The 20875-nt window shown below is 39.0% G+C and overlaps 1 pseudogene and 1 gene segment (V, D, J or C); both read right to left on the bottom strand.

Moving 5' to 3' along the window:
• Window positions 1-635: 635 nt before the first annotated feature.
• On the bottom strand, window positions 636-1419 carry LOC122741386 (annotated as a pseudogene).
• Window positions 1420-4027: 2608 nt separating this feature from the next.
• On the bottom strand, window positions 4028-4586 carry LOC122738683. The segment is given in 2 exon segments: window positions 4028-4401; window positions 4485-4586. Coding segments are annotated over 2 exon segments (420 nt in total).
• Window positions 4587-20875: the final 16289 nt, after the last annotated feature.

Genomic DNA, 20875 nt, shown 5'->3' with positions numbered 1-20875 from the left:
ATTCACAAAACTCACTCTCCTCTCCAAAACACATAAAACTGCCTTTCAGCATGCTACCTTACCACACACAGACAATTGTTTTTTAAAAATCAGTTGTTTAAAGAGAGATAAAAAGGATACCACCATTTGTGGTAAGAGTTATTAAAGTCAGGACTCAATTTGGCAGTGTTACATTGCTTTCCATAAAAGAAAAATTGGAACCACTAAGACAGTCTCAGATCAATCCTGAAATATCAATCTACTACAGGAAATTTGCAAAGCAAATATTAGTGTATTTCCTATTTATCCTTATAAAGATAAAGAAGAAATGATTGGAGCCCAGCTCTTCAGGTTTCAGGAACTAGCTTCATTCCCACTCATCAAATTTATTTGTAATTCACATTAAATAGAAAATTTCTTACATTTTCTCTGATCATGTGAAGAGTCACTGAACAATTAATAAACCAGAAAATGAGGTTTTTACTTCCTGATTTTTGTCCAGTTTTCAACTTTAGTACTATAAACCTACAAATGAGGAGCTTTAGTCAAAGTCACTAAAAACTGTAATGTACCCTACTCAACAGTGTTCTCAATGCTAAATAATCTAAAACCAGTCCTGTGTAGTCAATGTTTGCACAGGGAAAATAGTGGTTTTTCTACTGCAGGTAAGTATCCAGTTCCCCTTTGATATTGTCAAAGGAATCTGCTGCCATGTAATCAACCTGGCCTTGCTCCCACCACTCATTTTGGTTCATCTGAGGATACAAATGATTGGGATAGAGGGCTAAGGTCCTCAATGGACATACATGAAATTGTATCTGTGATTTCCTCTCTGAAGGTGTCTTTACCTGCAGGAGAAAAGCAAAATGTTAGTGGTAAAGATGGCCCACCACATGGTGAGAAATTATGGGTCATGGTGGGAGCATGAATGTTGTTCTGAAAATGTTACTTTGAGGTTGTAAATATAATTCCACAGTTTTATTCATCACAGGAAATTCATGACTGTTGTGTTTGCCACCAAACACTTAAATACTAGGTGGTAGGATGCTAGATGTTTAAGTTATAAATAAATGCCAGGTACTTTCAGATATTTATTGTTGTCCAACAGCTAAAGAAGTTTTTCAGTAAACCCACTATCAAAGCTGCCTTGTTGAGAAGCCATATGCAACAGCTGATTGTATGTTCCATTGGAAGGTCAATAAACAAAGACTCCAGAATTGAAACAGTCAGTGCATCCTGAGTTTGTTACTGCTGATAGCTCTTCTCTCTCTCAAAGAGATCATCAATATTTGTCACTACCAGATTATCTGAATCCATGAACACAAATTTTGAATAATGAATTGGTATCTAGAAGTGGAGTTGGGTTAACATGAAACTCAGAACTTGTCTTTTCATTAAGGTTAAATGAGCTGAATCTTCACTGTCCAAGATGTCAACCATATTGTTGTCGTTTGTCCTTTCTTGAAGAGTACCATGATATCAGGTTATAATATGACTTGAATTGAATTGAAGTGAGGAAGGGCTTTGCAAGGTCACCAACCTCACTCTCTCTGCCAGAGCCATCTGGGGCCAGTGACAAGATATATATCAGGACAACTGGAGATAGCCCCAGATGTTTAAGGAAAATGGGGTTAAGGCAAATGGGGACTGACTTGCCCAGGGTCACACAGGTAGTAAGCATCTGAGGTGAGATTTGAACTAAAGTCCTTCCAATTTTAGGGACAGTGCTCTATCCACTGTGCCACCTACTTTCCCTTGTCAAGTGTGAAGACTACATTGTTATGGTGCTGGCTGAGGAAGCAGTCACTGGTCACTGTTGAGTGCAAAAATCCCAGGTGCCAGGTGAGAGGGCACCTGAGAGGAGCAACTAGTTCTTTGTTATTTTTTAAATCAATTTAAATCCTTTTTAATAAACCAACCTAGCTGGGGCAACTAGGTGGCACAGTGGATAGAGCACTGGCCCTGAAGTCAGGAGGACCTGAGTTCAAAACCAGCCTCAGACAATTAACACATACTAGCTGTGTGACCCTGGGCAAGTCACTCAACCCCAATTGCCTCACCAATACATACATACATACATACATAAACAAACCTAGCAATGTTTACCCATTTGTTTTAATAGTTTTGGGGCTGCATTGGTCAGCCAATCACTAGGATTTCCTCACATAGAGTCAGTTTCCTTCATGATTCAATGCCCTAAAATCCTCTCAGGTTGATTAATCAAATTCCTTATATCAGCTAAAACTATAAAGAATTTTTTATACTTCCTTGAAAGTTGCGAATATGATGTTCTTTAGTCTCTATGTAGCTGCATGTGGTTAATCTACATATAATGCATGTGATATTGCTGTATGCACATAATACTGAGAATATTAAAATGGATCTTGTATCATTTTCTTATAGATCCTACTTATAACTATTTGATTTTGTCCTACAACTGACTACTTAGTCATGGTTTTCTGTCTCTAAACGTAGTTCAGAATTCAGCTAATCTTTAATGGGGTAAATTCATAAATTGAATTCTCTTGCTAACCCTTGTTCTGTTCTTGTCTCAAGGAATTCTGCTAACCTTGAGGGAATATGGCTTGCCATAAGGGAGTTGGGCATAGTATCTTTATACCCCAAAACTGTCCATCAAGGATATTAGGTTTGCTGTCCAAAAAAATCTGGGCGATGATCTTGGACCTTGCAAATGAACTCAATAACCTCTTCTTAATCATAGGAGGGAGATAAGGAGGGTTTTTGCTAGGCCCCATTCCCAACTTCCAACCAATCATGTTCCCCACACCTCAATCAATCATATTCACCTCAAGCCCATTGTATCACCTACCCTGTTCTGCTCTTTGTTCTATATTTGGCAAAACCTATAAAGGGGAGCTGCCTCTTTGCTAGGGGTCTTTGGCTGGAGACTGAGAATGTGGCTTAATTTACCTTTTCTTTAAATTTAACTCACAACAATATTCAATAATTTGTTATGTCTCCTATGTTTCTTTTTGTGCTTAATGTGTTAACCTGCCAGAGAAATTACTCATTTTGTGTTAACATGGAGATCATGACCAGAACAAAACTCTGAAATACTGGTAAGTCTCATTCAGGAAGGAACAGAAGGTCAAATCAGCAACAAGTATTTATTTATTATCCACTTACTACCAAGAACAGTGCTAAGTACTGGGGATATAAAGAAAGGCAAAAAATAGTCCCTATTTTCAAGGAAGCTAGTATCATTCAGAGAGACAACATGAAAATAATTATGCACTAATATACATGCATGCACACATGCATACATACATATTGTGTATACAGGATGTATACAGCACAGAGGTACTAGAATTAGAGAGGATGGGGAAAATAAAAAGGGGAATGAGGTTTTAGGTGAAATGTAAAGGAAACCAAAGGGGCCAAGAGTCAAGGATGAAGAGGGGAAGAATTTCAGCCAGTGAAAACACAGGGAGTAGGGAGATGGAATCTTTTGTGAAAGGAAGAGCAAGGAAAACAGTGTCCCTGTATTGCTGAGTAGATGGGAGGGAGTAAGGCAGAATAAGATAGAAGGGAGCCATGTTATGAAAGGATTTAAAATCTAAATAGGATTTTATATTTTATCCTGGAAATAATATAGAATCTCTAGTATTTGTGGGAAGCAATCAGTCCTGTGCTTTAAGGAAGATAATTTTAATAGTTTATTTTAGTATGGACTAGATTGAAGGGAGAACTAAGGTTGGAAGAACAACCAGCAGGCTAGTGTGAGAGTCCAGGTGTGAGCTTCTAAGGGCTTACCTCAGGGTGGCTGCAGGGCCTAAGGAAAGAAGGGAGAGAGTATACAACATATGTGATGAAAGTAGAATTGATAGGACATCCCTACTGATTGAATGTGGGCTGGGGGTTGGAGTGAGAGTAAGGCAATGAGAATGACAGTTGCTGACAAAGTTGCTTCCTCCTGGGACAGAAGAAAAACCAACACGGGCTATGAAGAAAAATGGCTTATATTCACTCTACACCTGTTGCTGGAGCTAGTCATCTTGTACTGCATGTGCATCATGAGCTCAACTCCTCACTGGCTTCTTGCCTCCTGGCAGGGGAAGTTTCTGTCTAGTCTGACATTCCTTTTCCTCACTGTGTCACTTGCACAGTAATACACAGCTGTATCCTCAGTTTTAAGGGAAGTCATCTGTAGATATAACATGCTGTTGCCATCATCTCTGGAAATGGTGAATCGACCTTTCACAGAGTCTGCATAGTATATACCACTTCCACCAGTATTAATTCTCGCAACCCATTTCAATCCCTTCCCTGGAGCCTGGCGGACCCAGTGCATGTGATAGCTGCTGAAGGTGAATCCAGAAGCTTTGCATGACAGACGCAGAGAATCCCCAGGCTGCCTCACATCTCCCCCAGACTCCAACAGCTGCACATCACACTGGGCACCTGCAACAAAGAGACATTGCATTAAAGTCAATAGTCACATTAAGTCACCACTTCATATTGTCCCTGCCTCTCCATAAAACTACCTTGGAAAATTGTCAGAAGGAAAATCCAGTTCAAGCTAAATTTCATGGTGAGTTTCTAAGCTAGTCCTTTGCACAGAAGAGAACAAAGAACTTGAGCTTGTCTTCCAGAGATATAGGTACGATTGGGACTGCTTTTCATCCCAGGAGGGAGGAACCCAATTTGCATGTCTTACTCTATTCAAAGAGGATCTTCCTCCAATTGAAAGACTCTTTCCTGGTCTTCAGAGAAAGTTCTCCTAAAGCTGGTTCCAAAGCACTGAGGAATGTTGGTGACACTGAGACTCCCACACCTGATAGTTTTGAATCAGTGTCAATCACCCCACATTGCTTCAACAATTGGATCACATGTGGTCAGCCTTTCTGTGTTCCTAAGAAACTTCTAATCAATCTTAGTCCCACTTCTGATTGTCAAAGCTCCTTAACCATATTCCATTTCCAATGATCAGCAAACTGAACAATCTCTTTCTTCTCAGGGTCTCTTGTCCTTGGTGTCCTTGGCACCTCTAATGCTCCCTGGGTCTACTTTTTGTTTCCCTTTACCTAGGATTATACCTCACCTAAATTATTTATCCACAGTCCTAGTCATACTCCCCCATTGCATTACTAGGAACAGCTCATGTTCCTTATTTCACTCTTCTGAATTTACAATGCACATTAAGAAAATTGCTAGTCTCCTCCAATAAACACCTTGTCCCCAGAGGGACATGTGCTATTTTCTTTTATCCTCTATGACATTGACCTAATAGTCTGATATAAGAAGCAAGTTTGGCTTAGATCTCTATGAAATGATCCTCCTATTTCAGGCACCATTCTCATCACCCAGAATATCCAGCTCTGCTGCCACCTGTTGCACGTTTAATTGTATACTCGGGAAATTTAGTTTTATGCTCAGAAACAATTTTTTCATCCTCACTTCCACTTTCTTTTCTTTTATTTTTTTCCAGAAGAGGGATGTGTAATTTCAGGGCCCTTATGTATTTAGAGATCTAGATCTAGAGACCTTTTAGTAAACATCATTATTTTCAGGGACTCAACTCAGTAGGGGAAAAAAATAAAATAAAATAAAAAGCTACCAGTCCCTCTATTGGTCACCATTATAACTACAGATTCTTCATCATAAAGCAGGAAGTCTGAGCAATGTGTTTTTGTTTTCCTTCCCCATTATTGTTATATATATTATATTTCATGCTTAATCTATTATTTGCCAAACTAAGCATAATTTGTAATAGTATTGTGAATAGAGTTCAATGAATATAGAAGACAAAAGCTCATAATGGTCTTTTTTTTTTTTTTTTGGCGGGGCAATGGGGGTTAAGTGACTTGCCCAAGGTCACACAGCTAGTAAGTGTCAAGTGTCTGAGGCTGGATATGAACTCAGGAACTCCTGAATCCAGGGCTGGTGTTTTATCCACTGCACCATCTAGCCGCCCCCTCATAACGTTCTTCAAGTACTAAGTCAATAAATCATTATTTGGGGCATGCTAGTATAAGGTTTTAACTTTTTCCATTTCTGACATGAAATAATCAGCCTATATGTCCTATTCACAGATAGTAAAGGTTGTAAAACTTGAGTGTGTCCCATCCACTCTTTGTAAAGGAAATTTAAAGAAAAGTTTATGTTTTTTATTTCCTTAGTTAACATGAACAATTTTTGATCATATGAGGAAGGCAACTGATGCCACATGGGCAACATGTAGATTAGCCATGTCCTTTGGTTTAATATTAAAAAGCAATGTGGGGAGAAGCTAGGTGGCACAGTGAATAGAGCACCGGCCCTGGAGTCAGGAGTACCTGAGTTCAAATCCGGCCTCAGACACTTAACACTTACTAGCTGTGTAACCCTGGGCAAGTCACTTAACCCCAATTGCCTCACTTAAAAAAACTTTTTTTTTAATTTTTAAAAAAGGCAATGTAACTGGTTTTGTGGTTAAGAAAAGGAGAGTCGGGGCAGCTAGGTGGCACAGTGGATAGAGCACCAACCCTGGATTCAGGAGGACCTGAGTTCAAATCCAACCTCAGACACTTGACACTTACTAGCTGTGTGACCCTGGGCAAGTCACTTAACCCCAATTGCCTCACCAAAAAAAAAAAAAAAAGGAGAGTCATCTCTGATATCAGGAGTTGAGCTAAGTAGAAAAGAAGACCCAGGGAATACAACTGTAAGACCTTCTCCATCACTCTATTCTAAGCACCAAGATAAATGCTTATTAGGTTTTTCTCTGCTCCAGATATTTCCTGAGTCAATCTCCTCCTATTTCTTATTAAGAAAGCACGCATATCGGGGCAGCTAGGTGGCACAGTGGGTGGAGCACTGGCCCTGGAGTCAGGAGGACCTGAGTTCAAATTCAGTCTCAGACACTTAATACTTACTAGCTGTGTGACCCTGGGCAAGTCACTTAACCCCAATTGCCTCACCAAAAAAAAAAAAGAAAGAAAGAAAGAAAGCACACATATCAGGGTCTGCTAGGTAGTGCAGTTGATAAAGCACTGGCCCTGGATTCAGGAGGACCTGAGTTCAAATACATCCTCAGACAATTGACACTTACTAGCTGTGTGACCTTGGGCAAGTCACTTCACCCTCATTGCCCCCCCCCCAAAAAAAGCAAACATACCATCTTTCATTCCTCATTTTGAATGGAATCTTCTTGTGCATTAGTTTTTTTTTTCTCAGTATCTCTGTCACTGTCCCTTAGCTCCTATGTTTCTTTCTAGGGCCCTTGCTTATTTTTAGATTGGTACCCACCTATTATGTACCTTTGGGGAAATCATGTTCTTTCATATACTTCTTCCATCTAGAAAAATTGAGACATAAAATGGACAAGAGATCTTACAAAAGCTCCCACTGGAACTCTAGCCATAATATTCTATTTCTAATAGAGACTCATGATGTATGGTGGGTGAGACAGTGACACTATTCTCCTCTAAGGGCATGAGTTTCTTTTCTCTGTTGTGAGGGGTAGAGCATTTTGGACTGAGCTTCCAAGCGTTTACTCAGAGCTCCCAAGTATGCTGTCAATATGTCCTTATGAGATAGAATATCTTTTCTCTGCTCTTATCTACTTTCTATTTTCTTCTCTACTGAGCAGGAAATGAAGTAGTTCAGTTATCTTATTCAATGGGGACTAGAAGTTGAAGGTTGTGAAGTAAGGATAGGACTTTGTGGGGTCCATTAGGACCTTTAAAAAGAAGAAATTTTTTATCAGCCATTATAATTATGAAATCTTATATAATGCATAGAATTTGAACTGTGTTGACTCTTTACTTTTTTTTCCTTCCCTATCACAGGACTTGTATTTTCATTTTTCTGTCTCAGTTTCATAATCTTTAAGGAAAAAATATCAATTCCATCCAATGGATAGAATCTAGTTAAATTGTACAAATATGTCCCTTTTCCCTTTTTTATTTTCCTTAGGACATAGACCTAGAAGTGGTATTGCTTGATCAAAGGTTACCTTTTTGTGGTGGCCAAGAATTGAAAATTAAAGGGATTCCCATCAATTGGCAAAACAAGTGGTGGCATATTATTTTAATGGAATGTTTTTGTGCCATAAGAAATGACAAGCAGGATGACTTCAGAAAAACCTGGAAAGACTTACATGAAATAATGAAAACTGAGGTAAGCAGAACCAGGAGAATGATGTATATAGTAAGAACAACATTTTACAGTGAAGCACTGTGAATAACTTAGCTATTCTCAGCAATATAATAAGCAAAGATAATCCCCCAAAGTGTACTGATGAAGAATGGTATCCACCTCCAGAGAAAGAACTGATAGTGACTCAATACAGATTGAAATACACTATTTTGCACTTTCTTTGTTTCTTTCATTTAAAAAAAAAGTCTTCTATGAAATGACTAACATGGAAATGTTTTACATGATTGCACATGTATAACTTGTATCAGATTACTTATCATTTTAGGGAATAGGGAGATTAGGAAAGGCAGAAAAGAGCAATAAAATTTGGAATTCAAAACTTTAAAATAATGTTTTTAAATTGTTTTAATTGGGGGGATAAAATACCATTAAAAAGAATATTAACTATTAACAGAGCCAAGATGGTGGAGGAAAGCCAGGGATTTCCTTGAGCTTTCCCCAAAACCCCTCCAAATCCCTTCAAATAATTCCATAAGACAATAACTGAAGCAGCAGAACCCACAAAAGGATGGGGTGAGATTATTTTCCAGCCAAAGGTGGTTTAGAAGGTCAGTAGAAAGGGTCTGCTGTGCTGGGGCAGGAATAGAACCCAACCCCAAGGTGGTGCCAACACAGATCTAGCCCCCAGCAGGTTGTGCTAGAGAAAAAGACCTCTAGAGCCTCTGAATTTCCTACAGCACTAGCTTCTTCTGGAATTAAGCTCACAGTCTGGTGACAGGATCTGAGAAGTTGGCCGGGGAGAGATTGCAGGGGTCTCTGCTGGCACTGAGGCCAGCTCAGTTGTTTTACCCCTGCTGGGAACCAGAAAGCAACCTTGAGTGGTGGAGGCCCAGGTGGAAGAAGGGCACAGGCTATCAATAAGAGAGACAAAAATGCTGTTTTCAGGATGAAAAGCAAGTAGGCCTGGGGTTATTCACAGACCAGAGCACAGGTCAGGTGAGGGAAGAACCTGTCACTCCTAAAATTGTACCAACTAGGACCCACTGAAGCTTGGGACAGCGTAGCCTAGAAACAGTGCCCCACTTTAAGGAGCTAAAAATCAAGTAAAAGACAGGCAAGATGAGCAGACAGAGAAAGGTGCGGACCACAGAAAGTTTCTTTAGTGACATGGAAGATCAAGGTATACTCTCAGAAGCAGATAGCAACATCAGGGCTCATATATCCAAAGCTTCAAAGAAAAATATGAATTTGTCTCAGGCCATAGAGGCACTCAAAAAGGACTTTGAAGATAAAGCAAAAGAGGTAGAGGAAAAATGGAAAGAGAAATGAAAGTGATGCAGGAAAATCATGAGAAAAAAGTCAACAGCTTGAAAAGCCAAAAGAAAAGCACTCTGAAGATAATAATTGCCTAAAAGTCAGGATTGAACAAATGGAAGCTAATGACTTTATGAGAAACAAAGACACAGTAAAGCAAATCCAAATGAATTTTTAAAAAAATTGGGCAATGTGAAATATCTCCTTGGAAAAACAGCTGACCTGGAAAATAGATCCTGGAGAGATAATTTGAAAATTATTAGACTACCTGAAAACTATGTTCAAAACAAGAGTTTAGACATCATCTTCCAAGGGATTGTCAGGGAAAAAGTGCCCTGTTATTCTAGAAACAGAAGGTAAAATAGAAATTGAAAGAATCTACTGATCATATCCTGAAAGAAATCCCAAAAGGAAATCTCCCAGGAATATTGTAGCCAAATTCCAGAGCTCCCAGGTAAAGGAGAAAATATTGCAAGCAGCCAGAAAGAAACAATTTAAGTAATGTGGAGCCACGGTCAGGATAGCACAATATCTAGCAGTTTCTATATTAAAGGATCAGAGGGCATAGAATATGGTATTCTGGAGGGCAAAGGAATTGGGATTACAACCAAGTATCACCTATCCAGCAAAACTGAGTATTATCTTTCAAGGGAAAAAAATGGGACTTCAATGAAAAGAGGTCTTTCAGGTATTCATGATGAAAAGACCTGAACTGAATAGAAAATTTGACTTTCAAATAAAAACCCTGGAGAAGCATAAAAAGGTAAACAGAAAAAAGAAATCAAGAGGGATGTTAAAAGGTTAAACTGTTTCTATTCCTACATTGGATGATGATACATCTAGCTCATAAGAACTTTCTCAATATTAGGGCAGATGATGGAAATAAATTTAGACAGAGGGCACAGGTGGGAATTGATTATGAAGGGATGTTATCTGCAAAATATTTATTTTTGTTTATCTCTCTTTGTGGGGTGGTTGGATGATATCTGTAAAGCATTTTTTTAATCTTTTTTATTTTTTGTGGGGTGGTTGGGTTTATGTGGCATGCCTGGGATTGTGCAGCTGGTGAGTGTCTTGTGTCTGAGGCTGGATTTGGGCTAGGGTCTTCCTGGGTCCAGGATGGGTGCTTTGTCCACTGTGTCACCTAGCTGCCCCATGATGACATTTTTGGGTAAAACTGAGGGGTGAGAGGATTACACTGGTGGAGGGGAAAGGGAAGAGGTAGAATGGGGTGAAATCCCACATGAAAGAAGCAGGAAAGGGCTTATGGAGTGGGGGAATAGATGGGGGAGAAGAAGGGTAGTGAATGAGCCTAATACTCATCAGAATTGGCTCAAAGACCTTAATCTCATCAGAGTTGGCTCAAGGAGGGAATAGCACACACTCGATTGGGTGGAGTAATCTAAGGAACCAAGCAGGAAAATAGGAGGAAAGGGGATAAGGAGGGAAGGGTGAAAAAAGGGAGAGCACATGGTGGAGGGGTCAGTAGTAAGCAAAATAATTTTTTTTTTTGCAGGGCAATGAGGTTTGAGTGACTTGCCCAGGGTCACACAGCTTGTAAGTGTTAAGTGTCTGAGGCCGGATTTGAACTCAGGTCCTCCTGAATCCAGGACCGGTCCTTTATCCACTGCTCCACCTAGTTGCCCCTGAAGCAAAATAATTTTGAAGAGGGATAGTGTGAAAAAAGAAAATAGAGTATATATCATGGGGGAGGGAATAGGATGGAGGGAAACAGTTAACAATAGTAACTGAAAAAAAAATTTTGAAGCAGAGGTAAGAGTAATGTAAGATGATGATCATGATGATAATTGATTGATGGATCGATGATGAGTGGGTGAAGATGAGATTTGATTGATGAGTATTGATTGATTATGAGGACTGATTGATGATGATGATTAATTGATGAAGATGGGGATTGACTGAAGATGATAATTTATGATAATTGGTGATGATGATAATAAAAGGTATGGTACTTACTCTGCTGAACTATTGTGAAGAAAATTCTTTGTCATGTATAAGGTACTACATAAATGTTATCTATTACTGTTGTTGCAAGAATCAACCTCATGGCTTTATTGTAAGGAAATCTCTCTTTAAAGTACTATATAAATGTAGCTTACTATGAAAAAGAATGATGAGTAGGATGCTATCAGAAAAACCCAGAGAGACCCACATGAGCTGATTCAATGTGAAATGTACTGTGTGCAAAATAACAGCAATACTGCAAAATAATCTGCTGTGATTTACTTGGTTATTTTCAGCAATGCAAAGATCCAAAACATCTCTGAAAGTCTTAGGAAAACTGTAGTCCATCTACAGAGAGAGAACTGATGGTATCTGAATACAGAATGAAGCATAATTTTTTGTTAGTTCCTTTATCTGAAGTTTCGTTTCTGTCTTTTCTTTCACAACCTTGATAATGTAGAAATGTTTTGCATGACTGTCCATGTATAGCTTATATTGAATTGCTTGAGTTATTGGTGGAGGGAAGAAGGAGGGAGGAAGAGAATTTGAAACACAAAGTCTTAAAAAAATTTTGATGTCAAAATTTGTATTTACATGTAACTTGGGAAAATAATATAAACACTTTCAATTTTTAAAAAACAGACGGTTTAGAAGGTTAGCAGTAAAGATCTGTTGTGAGAATGAGAGTGAGAGTGAAGCACAGCCCTATACAGGCCATGCCAGTGCAAATCCAGCCCCAGGCAGGCCACCCCAGAGGAGCCTGGGAATTAGCTGCAGCAGTGGCTGCTTCTAGAACTCAGCCCATGGATGAGGGGGTCAAGTGGTTGGCCAGGGGTCTCTTTACAGGGGTCTCTGCTGGTGCCGAGACAGGACTCTGTTGTTTTGCCCATGCTCAGATTCAAGTCACAATCTTGGGTGGCAGCCCAGGTGGGGGTGAGGGGGGGCGGGGCACAGGCACACCAGAGCTTGTGGCCACAGTGAAATAGGATTGTGTTCCAGGTTAAAGGGCAAGCAGGCCTGTGGTTGCTTGCAGACCAGAGCACAGGCCAGTGTAGTGGTGAATGTGCCTCTCCTTAAAATGTATAAACTTGGACCCCCTGAAGCTTGGGACCGTGCACCCAGTACCATTTCTGATTAAGAAGGTATCCCAGTTCTTTGTCATTTCTGATCTTGAGCAGAGTTGGATTCTCTCTTATAAATATATTTTTCTTTAAGATTCTTGAGCCTGTTCCTTAGTCCCTCTGCTTATTTATGGGGCTATGTTTTGCTCATTCTCTTTGTAACTGGATTTCATGTTGATTATTTACCCACAATCCCAGTCATGTTCCTTCATGTCCAGGGTGTGCTGGAGAGAGCTCATGCAGACAAAAGAGAGCTGATTTTAAGTTTTTCAGTGTGAGCATTTCTACTTCAGAAGTCAGAGGACACTAAAAATCAGGACTTGATTCATTCTGTCATTGATTGCTGAGATTTAAGAAAGGGATAAAGAAAATGTTAAATGCAAATAAAAATTGATCCTTTTTCCTGGAGAGCTGGTTGTTAGTTACCAGCACACCCATGTTCATACCCCTTTGTGAGCTGGAAGAATTGAAACACATGTGCACACTGAATGACCTGGATCCTCCAACAAACTTTGTTCTGTTCCTTAGAAGGGCTCATTGAGTGTGTTGAGGCAGTGACATAATGTCCTCTAATAAATGTATCTAACTTCTGAAATATCTGGGGGCAGGTATAGATTGAGCTGCAAATTATAGGGACCTCCCTCCTCAAAGCACGCAAATCTACTGCCACCTACTGGACAATTCACAGTGTCCTCAGGAGAAAAAGAACTTTTTTCCTTCTTATATTCATTTTACATTTATTCTCTGCTTAGTAGGAGAAAAGGGGGTCTCGTCATTTTGAGGATGACAGGGTCAATTAGAACCCTACCCAAAATGCAAATTATTGTTTAATCAGGCTTTGAGATTGTGGAAATTTGCACGCTATATGTGTCGAATAAAAATTTATGTGATCACCCTATAATAGTCCCAAGTTTTAGGGAACATAGCTGGGGTTTATCATATATTTGTTACTTAAAAATTAGAGGCTACAGGGGCAGCTAGGTGGCGCAATGGATAAAGCACTGGCCTTGGATTCAGGAGGACCTGAGTTAAAATCCAGCCTCTGACACTTGACACTAGCTGTGTGACCCTGGGCAAGTCACTTAACCCTCATTGCCCCACAAAAGAAAAAAAACAAAACAAAACAAAACAAAAAAATTAGGGGCTACTGCACAAGTTTGGGGACATTAAGCATTTAATAAAGAATATTAAATATTAATAAGAGATAGACCATATGGCTCAGAAAGTTCAGAAGCCTTATATACCTTGGATAGAGAGGAGAGAGAGAGCAGCATGGGAGAGGGAAGAGCATTCCAAGAGCACAAGAGACCCCTCTCCAGGGTTTTTAACCTGTCTCAGGTAGAGGTGGTTCACTCCACCTTGATCCAAGCTAATTGGCCAGTAATATTTAAGTCCATTGATTGACATGGCTTGAAGGTGGTCTTAAGTTAGTTAACTTCCTTTAGTTAGTTAGGAAGGTTGATCTACATTTCCTTTGAAATTCTCCTGACTCTGGGCTGGGCCTACAAAACCATCCAGAGTTCCTGTGTGTGTGTGTTGGGAGGGGAGGGTCTCTGAGTCCCCAAAACACCCTATTATTAAGAATTTTCTCACACATAGAGTCTGAATTGGGTGAGTTTCTCTCTGTGTGTTTTCCTACCCTGGGTATGTCATTGCTACATAACCCATAGGAAAAAGAACAATTCAGAGAAGCTTAGGGAATTGTTACATTTCTGTGCCTGCAAAACATGCTCCAAGCTTAAAATGCCTCACTGACCCTACAGTATCTTCATGCTATCATTCTATGTATTTCTTCCCTCTGTTACAAATTCTTAAAAAAAAAAAAAAGTTCACATTTAATAGCTCTACTTCCTTTCCTTTCACTTCTCTATCCTTTGTAATCTATTTTCTGACCTCCTCACTCAGTGGTATATGATGTCCCCAAAGTTATCAGTGATCTCTTAAATATTAAATTTTATGACCTTTTCCTAACTGAATCAATTAAAACTGTCTTCTCTTAAAACCTCTTTTCCTGGGTTTTTGTGACACAGTTCTCTCTTACTTTTTCTACAACCTATTTGGTCAGACCTTTTAGTCACATTAGGAGGTTCCTCAGACATATAATGCTTGCTAACTCAGGTGTATCCCAAGGCTCTATCATCTCCTCATTTGATAGTCTCTACATTGATGACCTCTTTTGTTCCCATGTGTTGAATTATTATCTCCATGTGAATGACTTCCATATCTGTATATTCTCCCCTAATTTCTCTGTTGACCTCTAGCTGCATACTTCCAACTAGCTAATTTAAAGTGGATATTCTATCAGCATAGGACACTCAAGATGTCCACAAAGAAGAACTCATGATCTTTTCTTCTCGAAACTATTCTGAACTCTCCTCTTGAATGTCTGACTACTTTTCTAGTCATACAAGTCTGCAACCTAGATATATTTCTCTTTTCTTGATTCTCTCTAATTTCATGTGTCTAATCATTTTTTCAAATGTTATTTCTTACTCTACAACATCTCTCAAATACATGCACTTAACTTGACTCACCTTTGGTTAAGGCTTTGTCTTCTCTTAGCTGGACCTCTTAATTATTCTCCCTGCCTCAGATCTTTCACATTTCTATTCCTCCATCTTTTATCTGCCAAAGTTGGTTCACTACTACACTTGTCTGATCCTATCACTACCCTAGTTCATAAGTTTTAATTGCTCCCTACCATCTAAGATCTAAGCTTTTCTCTTTGGTACTTAAAATTCTTCTCAACCTAGCTCCAAATTATCTTTCAAATTTTATCATGTTAATCACCTCACTGAATTCTAGAGTCCAATTAAACTTGCCTCCCTGCTGTTCCTCACGAATGATACTCATTCTCTGGTTTCCATGCCTTTACAATGACTGTCCCCTAAGCAAGGAAAACATTCCCTCCTAATCTACAATTCTTTTTGTTCCTTGATTCCTTCAAAGCTATTTTCAAGCACCATCCCATATGTGAAGCCTTGCCTGTTTTCCTCCAGCTACTAGTGTGCTCCATCCCAGAATTGTTGTTGATATTCATTTGTTTCAGTTCTTCAGACTCTTCATCAACCCATTAGAGGTTTTCTTAGCAGGGACTAGTATTTGGCAGGTTTGCTACTCCAGGGCATTTTACAAATGAAGAAACTGAGGCAAACAGGGGTTGCACATCTATCTGAGGCCAAATTTCAACTCATGAAGATGAGACTTTTTGATTCAAACCCAGCATTCCTTATATTTATTTTATATATTGTTTCCACTTATTTATATACATATTTCCCCCAAGAAAATTTAAGTAATTTGAGAGTAAAGGTTGTTCAACTTTTGTTTATCCTCAGCACTTTGCTCAATTCTTGTCACATTGCAACTACTTAATAAATGAGTGTTACTACATTGACTAATTGGTTGGATTTAGAGACAGCACAATATTGGTTAAAGACTCTGCTCAAAGAAAGTCTCCAAGACAAAAAAGAAATATTTCTAAAATACTGTCCTTTTGATATTGGTAATTAAATATTTTAGAAGAATTGAATTGGTAAAAATAGCTGTGTGAAAATGTACATAGGCACCTAGATATTATAGATTGATTAATGATCAAAAATTCAAAGACAAACTGCACTAAGTTCTTTCATCTATACCCAGACTATTTTTTAAAATACTAGTCAAAAGAACTGCCAGGAAAGAGTTCCCACTTGAAAAACCAATGCCACCATTCAGGGAAATAAGATAGTAGTCTAGCACAGGAGACTGGCCAGACACATAAATAACTTGCAAGGCTCCGTATTTAGAACAGAGGGTTACTCCAGGAAAGTTCCAAGGTATCCACCTTGTGGACCTTGGAAGCAACTTGGAGCAGCAGCACCCATTGCAGTGCACCTGCTCTTTCTACAGCAGTAAGGCCACACCCCTAGACTTTGATTTCTCCAGCTCCTATCAAGATATCCTGAGATTCTACTCTAAAACATCCAGAAGGGTCTTACCTCAGAAAGTTGAGGTCAGTACAGGAATACAGGTGAACTATCAAGGTCAAGTAAGGTTCTGCTCACTTCACTATACATGACTTCATATAAGTCTTTCCAGGCCTTTCTGAAATCATCCTGTTATCATTTCTTATAGCACAATAATATTCCATAGGCATTCCTTTGATTTCCAACTCTTATCCACAACAAAAAGAGCTGCTATAAATGTTTTGTACAAATTGGCTTGACATCCTTTCTTGCAAATTGCTCTCACCATTATCCCTTACTTCAATACTTAGTTTTCATTCACTCCTCATTTGCTGTTTCCTTCTCTGCTCTTAAGACACACATAAGTCTCCCTCTTCCATACAGTAAATATTGGTAGATTTATAAATTATGAAAACTAATAACCCTATAATTCCTCCATTCCTCACTCCATATTAATTATACATGTTTTCCAAAAGCCATGATTTTTTTAAAAGAGCAAGCACATCATATTTCCATACATCATAAATGAACTCATCAGATCTATTAGAAGAAGAGGGCAAAGTAAAAATAGAAATAATCCACCGGACAGTTCCTGAAAGACACTACCAAAATGGAAGTTATGATTTAACTTCAGAACATCTGGTCAAAGAGAAAATGTATGTCACATGAAAAAATGCTCTAAATCACTATTGATTAGAGAAATGCAAATTAAAACAACTCTGAGGTACCAGCTCACACCTATAAGATTGGCTAACATGACAAAAAAGGAAAATAATAAATGTTGGAGAAGCTGTGGAAAAAATGGAATACTAATGCATTGTTGGTGGAGTTGTGAATTTACCCAACCATTCTGGAGAGCTATTTGGAATTATGCCCAAAGGGCTTTGGGACTTTGACCTAGTAATACCACTACCCAAAGAGATCATAAAAAAGTAAAACGACCCACATGCACAAAAATATTTATAGAGGGTCTCTTAGTGGTGGCAAAGAATTGGAAATTAAGGGAATGGCCATTAATTGAAGTTGTGGTATATGAATGTTATGGAATACTATTGTGCTGTAAGAAACAGTGAGCAGGCAGATTTCAGAAAAACCTGGAAAGACTTAAGTGAACTGATGCTGAGTGAAGTGAGCAGAACATTGTACACAGTAACAGCAACATTGTGTGATGATCTCTGTCATCACTTAGTTATTCTCAGCAATACAATGATCCAAGACAATTCCAAAGAACTCATGATGGAAAATGTTCTCCATATCCAGAAAAAAAGAACTGTGGATTCTGAATGCAGATTAAACCATACTGCTTCTACTTTTTGTTGTTGTTTTTTTCTTTCTTGAGATTTTTCCCTCGTGTTCTGATTCTTCTTTCACAACATGACTAATGCAGAAATATATTTAATGTGATTCTACATATATTGCTTTCTGTCTTGGGGCATGGGAGAGAAAGAGAAGGAGGGAGAAAAATTTGGAACTAAAAATCTTATGAAAACAAATGTTGAAAACTATCTTTACATGTAACTGGAAAATAATAAAATACTTTTATGATTAAAAAGAAAAAGAAAAAAATGTAGTAAACTGCCATAAAAAGGATCCAACTGCCAAGAAAACACAGCAAGTCCACAGAAGACTTGAAAAACATTATGAGTACATCTTTGAATATATTTTTTATGAAAGGCAAAAGCCAAAGTCTCACAACCAAGAATAACTTACTCAGCAAAATACTATAATTAGGCAGTAGAAAAAATGGTTTTTTAATAGAATAGTTTTTACCTAATGAAAAGAACAGTGCTGGGGGAAGGTTTGAATTACAAATACAGAAAGCAAGATAAATTTGAAAAGATAAATATGTGTGATAGAGAAGAAACTTTGAGATGGTTAAAAAATATATTCTAATAAGGAGAGAAGAAATTAGTCCCTTCAGAATCCTAATATCTTTTAAAATCAGAGAGGGAGTTAAATAAGACAAAGGGTTAACAGGTGGTTTTATTTGATTTTGATAGTCTTTAGAGAGGAAAGGAAAAGGAATGTTAAAGAAACGTAATAAACTAGGCTAGCACATTCAGAAGCTGGAGATAGATGATCCACATTTACTGAGCCACATACAAATCAGTGTTTTTCAAGTAGGGCCTTATTTGAAATGGTATACCTTCCTGGAAAGTGTAAAGCCGAGTGTCCAGTATTCCATCCCCCTTGAACCTTTGCAACACTGAAAGGCCCATGTTTCTGGAGGTCTCTATTCATAAAGACCAGAATGGATGGGTGGAAACTTTGGCAGGTACCAAGAGGTAACTAAAATAAGCTATTTTTAGGGATTTGAAGTTCCAAGTTCACCCAAGCAGTTGCTCACTATATGACTTTTGAAAAGCTTGCCTTTTACTGTGCCCTAGTTGCTACTGAACAAATGACAAGGAGTCATACACTTTTGTCCACAGTTGACTGTTGTTGGTTGGCTGATGTAAGATGGTTCCCCCAGAAAGATGGACAGAACACAGGAATCTTTTGATGATAAATGGAAATGACACATTAGAAATCACACTTGCCTGTGTCCCTCTAGTGTTAAGTGCATTTCTTTTTTTGTTTTTGTTTTTGTTTTTTTGTAGGGCAATGAGGGTTAAATGACTTGCCCAAGGTCACACAGCTAGTAAGTGTCAAGTGTCTGAGGCTGGATTTGAACTCAGGTCCTCCTGAATCCAAGGCCAGTGCTTTATCCACTGCACCACCTAGCTGCCCCCAAGTGCATTTCAAAAACAGGAGCTGACTATTCTGGGGACTGAGGCTTCCAGTCCAGACCCTAGAACTCTGTTTTCTCCCTTGACCCAGTGGATCCAACCTATAAGGACCTGGCTCCTGAAGAATGCCACTTTCCCTGGTTAACTGATAGCTCTGTTCACTATAAGAGAAACATATGAGATTGGACTGCAACAACCTCTAATCAGATAGGAGCAGGAGTACTGGCAAGTCCTTCCAGTTGGCTGAATTCCAGGCTGAACAGCTGGTATGTAAAAGAACCTAAATGTTCTCTCTAAAGGGATGGGGAAGAGAAAATCTTTATCAAGACCATTTCCTGGGGAGTGGTTTTGAATCAGGTCAAGTGATCTGGGGCCTGAAGAAAATAGTTGAAGGCTCTCTCCCTTAGTGTCCAGACCATGGAGAAATTCTGCTGATGCCACCCATTGCATATAGTTGTTGATGGAGCACATCAGCAACAAATAGAAACATATGTTAAACAATCAACCAGGTTGAAAGTGCTTCCACTGTCAGTGTCAAAATTTAAGTGGTAATATGTTATACTGGGCAGAAAACCCTAGTTTCCTCTCATTTAGGACAAAGGTAACTTTTATTCCTTTTTTTTTTTTTTTAGGACTTGAATTTCTCTCTATTTATAGAGTACTGGTAGCTCAAATAGGCTGGCATTCCAGGACATTGTGGTACATAATGTGGAAGGAACAGCAGGCAGGGTTGTGGTCTCAAGGGGTGAGTGAAGACTTGAATGAAAGGACTTAGGGAGTAACCTCTGTCCCCTTGGCACCACGAAGATAGCAGCCATGCCTAATAGGCTTATCTCCCTTGCTTATCAAGGTGTATCTGTCCTTCAGTTTAGTTGGCCAAGTTAAACTTTAATAGTTCCAAATTCCCAAACCCCATAACATATACATATACATACATATATACACACATACAGAAATAGAGACACATATACACACAAGTACACACACACACACACACACACACACACACACAAAGGATATATCCAGCACAAGGGCAATGGAATTACAGAGGATGGGGAAAACAGAAGGGAGGAAGACCTTAGGTGAGGTCCCCCAATGTGGACAAGAGGCAAGGTGAAGAGGGGAAGAATTTCAGCCAGTGAAAATACAAGGAGTAGGGAGATAGAATTTGTTTAGAAAGGAGGTCAGTGGATTGCTGGATGTGTGGAAGGGAATAAGGTAGAACAAGATAGAAAAGAGCCATGTTATGAAATGATTTAAAAGCTAAATAGGATTTTATATTTTATCCTGGAAGTAATATAGAGTCTCTAGAATGTGGGGGAAGTGGTCAGTCCTGTGTTTTAGGAAGACAATGTTAGTTTTAGGAAGACAAGTGTTAAGGGCTAAAATTCTAGCTAGTCTGTCTAAAATATCTAATGAGTGGTCACCAATAAATTATAAGGTTTAGCAAGAGTTAGACTTTTAAGCATTTATTAAGGAGAATAAGAATTTGGTAAAGAGAGAGAGAAAGACCTAGATTCCTATCTATTAAAGGGAGAGCGCATTTCTAGCTCCACTCTCCACCAGAGTCTCAGAAAAGAGAAAGAGACAGAGCACCCAGCTCCCCCTTCCTCCTCCCACCAGCCAACGTCACTTCCTGACGCCAAAGAAAAGACTCCTGGTCTTGCCCTCAAAGACCTTCCTTTCATGGCAGAGTCTCCAGCAGGTGGCGTCATTCCAATCA

The sequence above is a fragment of the Dromiciops gliroides genome, chromosome 2 (assembly GCF_019393635.1).
Source record: "Dromiciops gliroides isolate mDroGli1 chromosome 2, mDroGli1.pri, whole genome shotgun sequence".
Lineage (NCBI taxonomy): Eukaryota > Metazoa > Chordata > Mammalia > Microbiotheria > Microbiotheriidae > Dromiciops > Dromiciops gliroides.
Note: the sequence above shows the minus strand (reverse complement) of the source record. Positions and strands in the feature narration are given on the sequence as shown.